The sequence below is a fragment of the Sceloporus undulatus genome, chromosome 4 (genome assembly GCF_019175285.1).
Source record: "Sceloporus undulatus isolate JIND9_A2432 ecotype Alabama chromosome 4, SceUnd_v1.1, whole genome shotgun sequence".
Lineage (NCBI taxonomy): Eukaryota > Metazoa > Chordata > Lepidosauria > Squamata > Phrynosomatidae > Sceloporus > Sceloporus undulatus.
The window spans coordinates 73,893,503-73,906,269 of NC_056525.1; the positions used below are offsets into that span (position 1 = coordinate 73,893,503).

The 12,767-nt window shown below is 42.6% G+C and overlaps 1 protein-coding gene across 3 annotated transcripts in view; it reads left to right on the plus strand.

Annotated features, from left to right (window-relative positions):
• RNF220 (ring finger protein 220) overlaps positions 1-12,767 on the plus strand; it is a 376,648-nt gene that overhangs the window by 218,024 nt on the left and 145,857 nt on the right. For all 3 annotated transcript variants that reach the window (XM_042463245.1, XM_042463247.1, XM_042463246.1), the window contains one exon: positions 6,724-6,853. In XM_042463245.1, coding sequence (XP_042319179.1) covers positions 6,724-6,853 — 130 coding nt within the window. The remainder of the gene's footprint in view (positions 1-6,723; positions 6,854-12,767) is intronic.

Sequence of the window (12,767 nt, forward strand, 5' to 3'; positions counted from 1 at the left end):
CCTTCCAAATTGATCTTTCTATCTTTAAAAGCATTTAAATTGTACCAGGTGATTAACAATCTGTTTTGACTAGCAATCTGGTTTTCCCAGCTATACATCAGGTAATTTTGACCTCCCCCACCATACACCCTGGCTCTGTGCTCTTCTGGATGCATTATTGTGACACCTGAACAAATTCCTCTTAATTGTCCTGTAATTATCTCCTCATGAGACCATACAGGGGGTGTTGCAGCTAAACCGGAATGTCAGTTTGCTCTCAAGTGTCAAATAAGAGATAGAGGAGAAATCACTCAGAAAACAAATTTACTGTGGAGCTCAAGAAGAAATCTGTGCAAACACTGCATAGTTCAGTTTTGCTTGGTGCTTATTGTCCTCTCTCTTAGCTCTGGGAAGCGTGAGGGTTATAGAGACCAGATGCCCAAAGGAGTTGATCAGTTCCCTGTGGGAAAATCAGTGTGGTTAGATGGCAGGGTATAAATGCGTAGGCTAAAAAAAATTAAAAGCAACAACAAGGTAGATGCCCTTGTATAGCCATAGGCCACTTGGTCCCTCAACCCCAAGGTGCAAAACTGCTCTGTGGTTGCTCCAGAGCTTATGCGGTGCCTTCTCAGTATGATTGTTTTCTGAGCTGGAAGGAAAGTCAGCCTGTCACAGCAGATACCTGCTATCAGCATAGAAATAACAGCAGGAGGTGGGGGTGGGTGGGCCAATCACCAATGGGAGAATAATCGCTTTGGAAACTTCAGGAGCTTGATTACAGGCCCCAAGGCTGTGTCAGCATTTCTATTATTTTCCTGCCGCTGGCTCCCATGCAGGCTGTCAGGCAACAGGTCTCTGGGACAGCGGAGAGGGCTGCTCATTTATTCTAGGGCGTTTCAGAGTAAATGATTTGGTTGGATTTGTTAGGTCAGACACATGCTTATGAAATGTGAGAGAGTGAGAGTGAAATTGATTCGCTTTGGTGTTTGACTGGAAAACAGCCTTAGTTACTGCAAATTAAGGGTGTGTTGTCACAAAACATTGGCTATCAGATTGCTTCTATGCAAAGTACCGGCAAATCTGTTTTCTTCCTGAAGCACATTGTCCTTGTCCTGGGGCATTGCCTTTTAGATTACAGTTGTGAACACAGCAAATTGCTGTCTCTCTGTACCCTTCAAAAACCCAGGATTTTCACACAGACAGTGTAAATGGTCTGTGTCTCGATGTGACACAGGGTAGAAAGAAGCACTGTAACAAACTTGCAGCTTAAAAAAACAGATGACAAGATAGGCTGGGCAGTGAATGGTATTGTCTGTGGCCATTCAAATACAGGTTGTTCAGTCAGAGAATTACCCTGATTTGGAAGATGGCTAGTCTAGCATTGCTTCAGCTTAGATTCACAGCCCAATATAAATTGCTTAATGTGGCTGTCCCTGTTTAAAAAGCTGGTGCGTAATCACCTTTGGAAAAGGGGCAGGGCAGACAAGGACTTAATATATAGATTGGAGTCTTCTTTATAGGATATTTGTTATTCCAAACCCCTCATTTCTCAGCATAATAGTGCATTGACTCCTATATGGCCATATGTCCTCATAACCCAGCTTGCATAGCAAGTAGTACTGTTCAGAGGTTGCTCATCCAAATACCTTTCATGTCTCTTGTCAGGCAGCTAGGTTTGTGCTATGGATCTGTACACCAGATTCCACAATTGTCTCATTTTCAAGTGTGACTGGAATAAATTCACCACAACATTTGCCAACAACTTTTCTCTTTGGCTGCTCTTTTGTGAGAAACAGTTTTACCTTGAGGGGTGTTTGGGTGTCTGCATTGGGCAGCAGATTTGACTTCATGTGTTGAAAAGTATCAGATCGAGAGTACAGCTGTAAAACTCAAAGCAACATTAGGGTATACCCACACATATAGAGTTTATTTCCTGAATTCACAGTGGCATAAGCCCTCTGTCTCTCTTTCTCTCTCTGAAGGATGTCAGGAGGGAGTAGCAGGGATGTTCTTATTCTTCAGATCCACCTAGGCTTTGGTGTAAAAAGGGATTTTGCATGATGGCTCTTGTAGCTCCTGTATTAGTTGCTCCTTTTTGGACAGGAAATATTTAGTTTCAAACACTTAGAAAGAAGCATTTCTTTGGAGCCCAGGGGAGTCTACACACACAGGAGAGGAACATGGTTGGCTCTTTTCATCTTTGCAGTTTTAGCAAACCAAGGGCTGCAGGGGAGAGAACAGCCGTGCCAAGGAGGGTAAACACTGAAGATGAGCCCTGCTGAGTTACAAGGGGCCAAAGGGAAGGGAAGGACAGGCAGGGAGGCCAAGCAAACACAAACACAGCTGCCAAAAACAAAGCTTGAAAGGGGCCATTGGGAGGCTGCAGCCTTGGCTGAAATAGGGGAGCGTGGGAGCTCATGGCTTATAATGGTATACTTGTCAACTTGGCACCGAGTGGGCAGTATGGTTGGTTGCTTGGCATCACACACTCAGCTGCCTTCTCATTGTCACCAAAACTATTCAGCATGCATAATTTGGGGGAGAAACAGAAACTGTATCCAGTGGCTCCTGTGTGAAGGAGCAGGTTTTATTTCATGACCCAAGTGACTTGCGGAGCTTCAGTCACTGTTGACAGCTCTCCAGATGGAATGGTTCAGCGTATACTCTCGAAATGGGCCCTGTTTCCTACATGGAATTAACTGCAGTCTTTTCCTCCCAGTGTCACATAAAGTAATCTTAAAGTCTATTTAAACCTGAGTTCAGCAAATGACAGGCGCTTCCACACGTTACTATTCCAGTCAGAGTTTGCTAACTGTGTAACTAGTTTTGTTTTAACAGTGCCCCCTCCTGGCTTTTTTGTGACCAACAAGTTGGAACCATTGAAGCCCTGGTTCATGTGTTTGTTATCTTTTCTTTTAGAAAGAGGTTCAGAATGTGTGTAGTTTAAAGAAGAAAAGCAATGGTCTTTCTTTCTTTCTTTCTTTCTTTCTTTCTTTCTTTCTTTCTTTCCATCAAAAACAAAAACAAAAAAGTCCCATTATTAAATTGCCCAAAAGAAAACAAGGAAAAAATGTCCACTAGAAGAAGATGGGCGTGGAGCCCGGAAAAGCAAGTCAGCACTGAGTTAAATGTACTATGGTGGCTCTAGGTCACATCTACCAGTGACTGAGATCAAAGCGGGCCCCAAATGCCCTTCTAGTGGTGTGGGAAGGGGATGGCAACAGCTCCATGCATGTTTACCAATCCCAGCATGGAGACTGTGGACTGGAGACTGCAGCAGGGATCCAGCAGGATTTCCCGTTTGCTTAAAGGCTGCCTGTTTGTTTTAGGAGAGGAGGAGTCAGACACTAGCATTGTTACACTAATGGAGCTGTGGCTATAAATAGCAAGCAGTGGGGGACCTTCTGAGGTTATTTTGGACCTCTACCACACAAAAGTGGAAAGGGTCCAAGAGGAAGCTGGGATTGTGTTCACCCTCCCAGTAAAAGTGGGAGAATTGTTTAGGTCTGGCTGTTATTGAAAAGCAGCAACACTCTGTGTGTCAGGGAACGAGAGAAAGCCCTGTGAGATCATGCTTACTATGAACATTTACCCACCTTTAGATGACCTGTCTAATTGTCCAGCCTACCTTTTTGGGAGTGGGGATGTCATGGACCTCTTTAAAAGCTACACACGTTGCATTTTTATATAATAAATTTTATCGCATTGAAAACTGAGTTTTGAGATAAACAAGTCTGGAATGAAAAATTGTGATGAATGCTTTAAAAGGCTAAATGTTTGCCTTCAATCTGACAATGGCAGGAGAAATTCAAATAAGCAGGAAGGAAATAAAAGGCAGTGAATCAATTTTTGAATTCAGTACCTGTATATCTTGAAGCCTAGGGATTCATGGACCCCATGAATCTCTGATCGTGTGAGCCGTGGTCTACAAGTGTGTCTGTGGACTTCTTTAAGTCTGAAGTGCCTCCATTTTTTAATCCCTTTTTATGGAATGCAATTTAACAATTGGTGAACTGCAGGAGAAAAGTTGGGAAGAGTGGCTCCCCCTTCCCCACATCATAATATAATAAGACCTCCCTGGACTTCTCCCTAGAGGTCTAATAATTCAAAAACTCTGTTTTGCAACTGTAGGGCAGGGAGCCAGCAATCCTGGGTACTCTTCTCAGTTATGAAAGAGAAAGCTACTGTGATAGGTTACAAGCAGTAGGAGGGGAAGCCTTGAATCAGGACTGCTGATTTGAATGCCCTCAGTATGTGAAGAGGAATGAAATCCTAATTCACATAAAGGGTTCTGTGGTGCACTTAGTTGGATGTATTATACTGTGAGGAGGCTGTTGGCAAAAGGCAGCTCCTCTGAAGCATTGCCTCATGCATAATCTGAAGACAAGGATGAGCCAAGGTTATTTCCAAACTTCTTCCAGTCATTGCCCTCTCTTCTGTTTAAACACCTCCCCCAATGCACAGTTATGTAGCCCCAGCAAACTGCTTGTGCCAACACTTTATCCTGTAGGAAGGTCTGTTCCTTTCAAGGGGATTCATTTAACTGGGGTCTGCTTTTTGCTTGGGGCCATAAAATGGCACCTTTTGCCTTTTGATTGGAAGGCCACATTGCACGCAGCCTGCTTTATGGTGCATTACTGCATTTCGCACAGATTTAACCAATTTAATCCATGTCTAATACATAAATAAATAATCCAGCAGGAGTGCTCCACATTAGATGACAATAAGAAACTATAAAGCATGCTTCCATTCACAGGAGCCATCAGATCTGGGTGTGCAACGCCCTCTGACGACCAGAGCAGCTAACACAGCTGTGGAATTTGTGCTTGTAGCCATGTGCCTCAGTCTCTTTGGTTTATGGTAACTAGGTTGTTTGCTTGAAAGTTTGAAGTTATGTTAGCAGTGTGCTGTATATTCTGATACAGTGTACAATAAAGTCCCTTGAGTAGGGAAAGAAACTGGCTTTGAAATAGGTCTTAAATGTCAAAATCTAAACTGTTATCTGCTAGTCACCAAAATTCAATTGTCTGTGATAGACCAGGGGAGCATTTTGGTGATGATTCAAAGTGTTACAGAATTCACTATCCATGCCAGTTAACAAGCTTTTACTTAGTGTCTTTTGTGACTGTGACTGGTTGAATATGTCCCAGACGAAGAAGTCAAGCACAGCCGATATGATTTCTGGTGTAATTCATCATGCTTCTGTTTGGGAATCATTAGCTTCTGCTTAGGAGTCTTCACCTTACTTTAGGATAGTAAAAATGTCTGTGCATTTGTTATGCCCCCCTCCCCATTTAGGGGGACAACCTGCAATTAATACAGATGTGAGAGACATTTATTTCAAGCCAGATGCTTTATTTCCTTTCCTTTTTTTCTTTTTAATCATCTCAGACTTACAATTAACCTATGTTCCCAGCTTTAATTTTGGAAGTTTATTTATACTACCTGTTCTCCTTCTGCTCTGTATAAATTCTTTCTCTTCTGCAGTTAGAGCATGCAGAGGGTACTTTAGTTCAGCATGTGGAGATTTGGCATAGTTATAGTGTGATAGTTCATTTGAAAACCACAGTGTTTCTGTCTCTACTTAGTTTCTTTTGAGGCTGCCCCAACCAAGGCAATCTGTGACATTTACAGGATGAATATTTGGGATATTAATGCTGAGTGAAATTTACTGTTTTAGGTCTTTCTCATTTTCAGGGCCACTTCATACAAAATGAATTTCTTTGGGTGTAACTTTCATGGCAAGGAACAAAGTTAAAATTTATTCCACTGGTTTTATAAATGTGTAAAATTTGTCTTGTAACATACGTTCAATTTTCCTGTAAATGTGATATTCAAGTAGGAAAACTATTGCTTGATGTGGGTTGATGGAATTTGTGGCATGTCTGTTTGTGGCATCAAACCACTGTAAATCCATGCCACTTCACCTACTGAAGCAATTGTGGGTAGGACTCAAAAAAGTTGTAGTGCCCTCTCCCTCTCCTTCTCTCCCTCTTGCCTTTTGGCAATAGTGAATATAACTCTATCGAGTTATAGAGTGAGAGACATGCTCTTGAAGTTGGAGTGTGTAGCATATCTCTTGCTTCTGTGCAGGCACATAGAGCATAGTCTGTGCCAGTCATTCCTCCAGAGTGAACTTAACAGTGTCCCTGCTCTCCTTTTAATTACCTTCTCCAGCCTGATCAGTTACAAAGAAGATTATGAAACTTCTTTTGAACTAGCAATCTCTGGTTATACTACCTTAAGGCAGTGCTGGTGGATGACCTTCATGTCAGTGAAGTAGTGATCTGCTCCAGGTTTCAGTCCATACTGTAAAGGAACTATCCAAGTTGCTGAACCTTATCCCAAAAAAATGAAGTCAGCATCTTGGAAAGCTCTTTAAAATTTCGTGGTAAAACTAAGAGTGAATTCACTGCTGCACTGACATAGGAACCCTCACTGGAGTAAGATAGCAAGAGTCCTAGAATAAAACTGAACCTGGGCCAGAACCAGTTACTGCAGCAAGTTAGAGCTATTTCTGAGCCAGCAGAGATTTCTGCTGTGCTTAACCAGCAATGTCTAAGACTTTGACATATTCCTGAAACAGAGATGAGGAACAGCATCTAAAAGAGGCCACACAGAGTTTGCTGTAGATGCCTGTAGGTATTCCTGTTAGAATCTCTTATATTTTCAAGGTAGGGAGCCACTAACTAATGGAGTCGATGCTTGCTAAAACTCAATGCTTTGACCTCTGTTTTTCCACAGGCAAGAAGAAGGCAACACTTTTTGACAGCCAGGCTCCCATCTGCCCTATTTGCCAGGTGTTGCTTCGCCCAGGTGAGCTGCAAGAACACATGGAGCAAGAGCTGGAAAAGTTAACACAGCTGAACATCAGGTAAGGACTGCTTTACTCCTCACTAATCTGTGTTCTTACCAGAGGCATCAGTGTCACCTCCAAGAACCAGCTAATGTGTAGCCTTTATCTGTGTAGCCAACAAGGCATACATACTATCTGAAAAATTTGTAAAACTCTTCTTATATGGCCTGCTTTATATAGTAAACATTTCAAATTATGATGAAATTACTTGTGTATTCTTCTTGGGAATGTATACTCTTAGCCCCAGAAATCAGGAAATGTGGGACACTTCTTCGTCAGCCAGTCCTGCTAATGTTGCTGCAAAAGAGTTTACATGGAGGCCCAGTTACTTCATTGATTTTTCATACCCAGCATACATTTTATTTCTTAATTTTTAGAATGCATTTTAATTCTTAGATCAGGCTTGAAGAGAGACAGGGAGATGGATATGAAGGCAAGACTTATTTTAGTTTCCTTTCCCCTGTCTGGGCTAGTATTCCAGCTTTGCTTGACTGAAATATAAATGTTATGTGAAAGCCCTGGTTGAGGCAACTACTGCCACTTCAACTTCCTTCTGTATAGGCTTCGGTAGACAACAACACTCTTTTCCACACCAGTGCAGCAGTGAAGAGGTTAAGCATATTGCAAAAAAGACAGAGTCCCTCAGCCCTCTCTCTTCCTAAGGCTGCCAGCTGCCCTGAGCCTGTCTCTTGGTTGCCTGCTATATTCGCCAGCACAGCAAAAGTCCTCTGTTTTAAAAAAAATTAATTGCATTTTAACTGCTAGCAGTTATTTAGGAAATCGCTGCAGCCAAGGGTTGGCAGATCCCTGGCCTTCCTTTAATAAAACTGAAGCCTGGGAGAGAGTGTGTTTATTTCAATTATTAATGAATTCCCCGGTCATTAAAAGGTGAAGAAAGAGATCATGCTGCCGTTGGCAGTGAGGTGATGTCATCAGGTGGCTGGGAATAGCAGGAAGCAGGGAACAACCAGGTTCTGGACCGCCCAGCACCTAAATGGACCACCCCTAAGGTTTGGAAAGAAAGCCCAGCTTAGCCTGGGGTCTTTTCTCAATCAATGTAACAAGGGAGCTTATTGGACACAGGTGTAATGAGGAAGTTTACACAGGGTACAAAGGGGCCTACCCAATTCAGGCTGGACTGAGACCTCCCATATCCATTGCCCGTGTGGTATCCAGTATGAAGGCAGAATCTGCCACATCTCAGATGGGAGGAAAGAGGGGGGAAAGGCAACAGCCAAGCCATTTATCCCACGCGACACCCAGTTCCCTTGTGCGCATAATTTATGGTGTAATTTGGGCTGCATCCAACTTAATAAAGGGCCACAGCAAATTAACGAACAGGTTTAAATGAACAGAAGCAATTAGTGCTCAGAGGAGCCTGTGGAAAGAGCAAGGCTAGTCTTGGAGTGGAGCTGGCCGAAAGCAGCCTGTGGCTGGCATGAGGCAAGTAGCGGCGTGTGGGAGGGGGGCGTTTAATGGGAAAGGAAAGGAAACACTAAATCATAAAGGCTGACAAGGGCCATTGTGGGCCAGCTGACAAATGAAAAAGAATGGCATTATTCCTTTAAATAACCATGGCAGTTAAAAGGGGAGACAGCTCACTCCGAGCTTGCTCCAGCTTCATGCATGGGGAAGAGCAATAGCGGGGGTCTATATTAATTATTAACTAATGACTCCTACCATACTGCAATAGATAACACTCAGTCTTCTCTATAGATCAGGCCCTGGGGGCTAATCTCCAGGCTTCTACAGTACATCCTGCCCCAACATGGCAATGGGAACAAACCACCTTAAATGTCATGCTGCTTTTGTGTCTCACGGGAAGTAGGGTTCAAGGGTCCCTTCCACAGAACATGGTAGATAAGCCCAGTACCTTACAGAAATGTGTCTATCTTTTACGCAAATATTTATGGGTTTGGGGAGGGATTGAAGGAAAGGGGGATATTTTTTTTTTCCTAACCAGTGTGGTGGCACCATCCTCTGGCTTGTGATGCTGTACATAGAAAGAACAGCTATCCATAATGGGAAAGGGAAGCTAATAACAATCCTCAAATAAGCCAATAAACCTGAAAATTAAATACATGCTTATAAATGTGATTCACTCCGGGGAAGGGGTGCACTGAAGTATTTTTAGTATAAAATAAGTAAAGTGTTAAAGCATATTTGGGTATGAAGAAAAGTGTAACAATTTATATTGTAAAATTTAAAAATATTAATAAAAAAATAAATGTGATTCGCTAGCATAGAGAAGCGTAGCTATAGCTCTTTGCCAAACTCCAGTCATCACTAAAATGGCCCGGCAGCTGTTACTTATCAATGCGAATTGGGAAAATCATCCTGGGAAGACTGAGAATCTTGTTTGTCAAGATGATGGACTTTTTTTTAAAAAAAGGTTATATCAGTCACAGATTATTGTTTTCACTGTTAAATAAACACTAGAGTAAAAGACAACGAAGAGCCCAGTGGCACCAACTGGTTTTATTTGGTATAAGCTCTCATAGACTGTAGCTATCTTCTCCTATCATCAGGGATGAAGGAAGCAGTCTACACTTAGCCCTGAAAAGATGGCACCAGGATGTGTTGTCTTGTCAGCAGGGCATGGGAAATGAACATTGTACCTTGGACCTTACTCAGAAGAATTTAACTCCAGAATTCCATGAAAAATACAAGTTGAGTAGTCGTTTGTGACCCCTGAAAACCTGTTTACAAAATCAGGAAGACACAGAGGACACTATTCGGAGATCATTGTCTTGATGTAGCACTCCATTGAGAAGTAGACCAACCAACAGGGAGGTGTGGCTATAACATCCACCAATGCCAGTTGTCTCACTGGTCTGTGTGATGCTATTGCTTATTGGAGGTTCTCCCACTGGGCCACTACAACAGCTTTGCTGTTTCTTCACTTAATGGCTATGATCTGAGTTAATCTTGTCTCTGAATAGATGGTTGTCCACCAGTGTGGTTTAGACTGAAAGAGTCTTGCCAGTGCAGCAGATTATGTGACCTCTAAGGGTTTTTTGAGGGTGAGTAACACAATTTAATTAATAGTTGTACCTTGGCACCTGCCTTGCCACCTAGCAGCTATCATTATATCTGTGTCAACTCTGTAGAGATAGCCTAAACTGCCCTGTATAAGTGAGATAGAAGTATGTTTGTTTTTCACAAGTACATGCCAGCATGGATGGAGTTAATCCCCTCCAAGCTGAAGCTTGTAGTTTTGTTTTCTTTCAATTTATATCCTTCACTTAAAACGGAAAAAAGGAGGGGGTGAAAACGCCCGGCAGGTGACATATTCTAAGAGGGAGCAGCGAAATCGTGTTAACCACTTCAAAATCTCATATATTCAATCGGCCTCTGGCAAGACATCTGCCTAATGTTAGCGCTTAAATATCCTTTTCCATTTTACATGCATTCAAGTCTCATTTGAGTGAAATGAAACGGTATTATTAAAGGGAGATTTTGCACAAATGGCCTGAATTTGACATGTCAAGTTCAATGAGGCTGTTACATATGTAATGCCGAGAAGGGGCTTCGAGGCTCCTGGCACTTGAAACAGCGCCAGTGGTTCAGAAATGAAATTTGCATGCAGTCTTTTCTCTTCCCATCCTTCCATTCCCTCCCACAGAATGCCAAGTGGCTGCCTATGCAGTGTGTAACCCTTGGTTTGGACTGGGGAACAAGGCAACCATTGCTCCCCCAGGCTGAGTGCTGAGGGGAGTGAGATGCTTTCCTTCCAAACTCCATTTTGATTGAAGATAACATTCCTTGGCTCACTATGCTGAAAGATGTCTCAACCATCATCTAATCTGTCCCCACAGTTGTGCCAATTTTGTCCAGGGACACCCTAAATGATGCTTTCAATTGACCTCCCTCATTTTATAATGTAGAAAACAAGATTCTTCCACTTCCTTGTTTATTTGCAAAATGCTTCTTTATTTAAGATGTGCCCAGACATGCCCAGGGTCAGCACCCAGGGCTGCTAAAACAGATGTCCAGGGGCCCTGAATGAAAGGCCCACCCAGCCAAGTCTTGGTGTAAATCCCAAGCTTTCAGCCTTGGTGCAAACTTTTCTTTCATTTTTCCTGGTAAACAGGAGAATAGTGACAGCATGAACTTAAGAAAGATGGGTGTTATTGAGCACTCTAGTTAGAAGAAGGGTAATACTCTTGCAGAGAGGTATTGCACATCTCTTGCTGAAGTAATGGGTGAACAGAAAAATGTGAAACTAAGCCCTGCCACTTCCTCCAATTTGTGTGAAAAGGGGGGGGGGGGAATCAGAAAGCAGGGGAAAGTTAACTTAATTTAAAGATACCAGATGTTGTGCTGGTTTTGTGTTGCACTATCATGTGTTCACACAATGAGAAGTGACCAGTGGGGTCCCACAGGGCTCTGTCCTGGGCCCAGTACTGTTCAACATCTTTATCAATGACTTGGAGGAAAAAATTGGGGGAATACTTATCAAATTTGCAGATGACACCAAATTAGGAGGAATAGCTAATACTCCAGAGGACAGGATCAAAATTCAAAATGACCTGAATAGACTAGAAAGCTGGGCCACAGCTAACAAAATCAACTTCAACAGGGAGAAATGCAAGGTACTGCACTCAGGGCGGAAAAATGAATTGCACAGATATAGGATGGGGGACACCTGGCTGAATGAAACTACATGTGAAAGGGATCTAGGAGTCCAAGTAGACCACAAGTTGAACATGAGTCAACAGTGCGATGCGGCAGCTAACAAGGCCAATGCGATTTTAGGCTGTATCAATAGAAGTATAGTTTCTAGATCAAGGGAAGTAATAGTACCAATATATTCTGCTCTGGTCAGACCCCACCTAGAATATTGTGTCCAGTTCTGGGTGCCACAATTCAAAAAGGACATTGAGAAACTGGAGCGTGTCCAAAGGAGGGCGACTAAAATGGTGAAGGGTCTGGAAACCATGCCCTATGAGGAACGACCTAGGGAGCTGTGTATGTTTAGTTTGGAGAAAAGAAGGTTAAGGGGTGATATGATAGCCCTGTTTAAATATTTGAAAGGATGTCATATTGAGGAGGGAGGAAGCTTGTTTTCTGCTGCTCCAGAGACTAGGACCCGGAACAATGGATGCAAGCTCCAGGAAAAGAGATTCCACCTCAACATTAACTTCCTGACAGTAAGGGCTGTTCGACAGTGGAACACACTTCTCCCTCGGAGTGTAGTGGAGTCTCCCTCCTTGGAGGTCTTCAAACGGAGGCTGGATGGCCATCTGTCAGGGATGCTTTGATTTGGATTTCCTGCATGGCAGGGGGTTGGACTGGATGGCCCTTGCGGTCTCTTCCAACTCTATGAATCTATGATTCTATGATTCTAATGACGATTGTGCTAGTCCTACAAGTTTATTTACAACAGAGGTTAGCAATTGTGGCAGCTCTGGAGGTCCTTTTATGTCCACGGACCCTTTGAGGGCCACACAGACTACCAATTTTTTTTTTTTTAAAAACCACAAAATCCTGGAAGCGCACTCATCATTCACAAAAATTGGCATTGTTTGATGTAAAGCATTAGAGGGAGGCCTTGAAATGTATTTTTAAAAGTCAGTTGGTGCATCTGAAGACTTCCAAGAACAGCACTTCACTTTTTTTACTAGATTATAGCTGGTCTGATGATGTCAAGGTGTCAGATGTCACAAAACTTCATTGGAGGCTGTGAGTGGCCTCAGGACCACACTTTGCCCACCTTGATTTACTGTAACATCAGCAAATAGGATGTGGATTAGCTTAGTCTATAATCCATATAATCTATTTGAAGATGTTTTCCCACTGTCTAACCAGAATTTTCCCTTCTGCAGTACACCAGATGCAGCAGGCAATTTGTTTTGTAAAATTTCAAAATATTAATAATAAAAAAGAAAGAAACTGAGTTCCCATTAGACTAGACAAATAGATTCTGTAG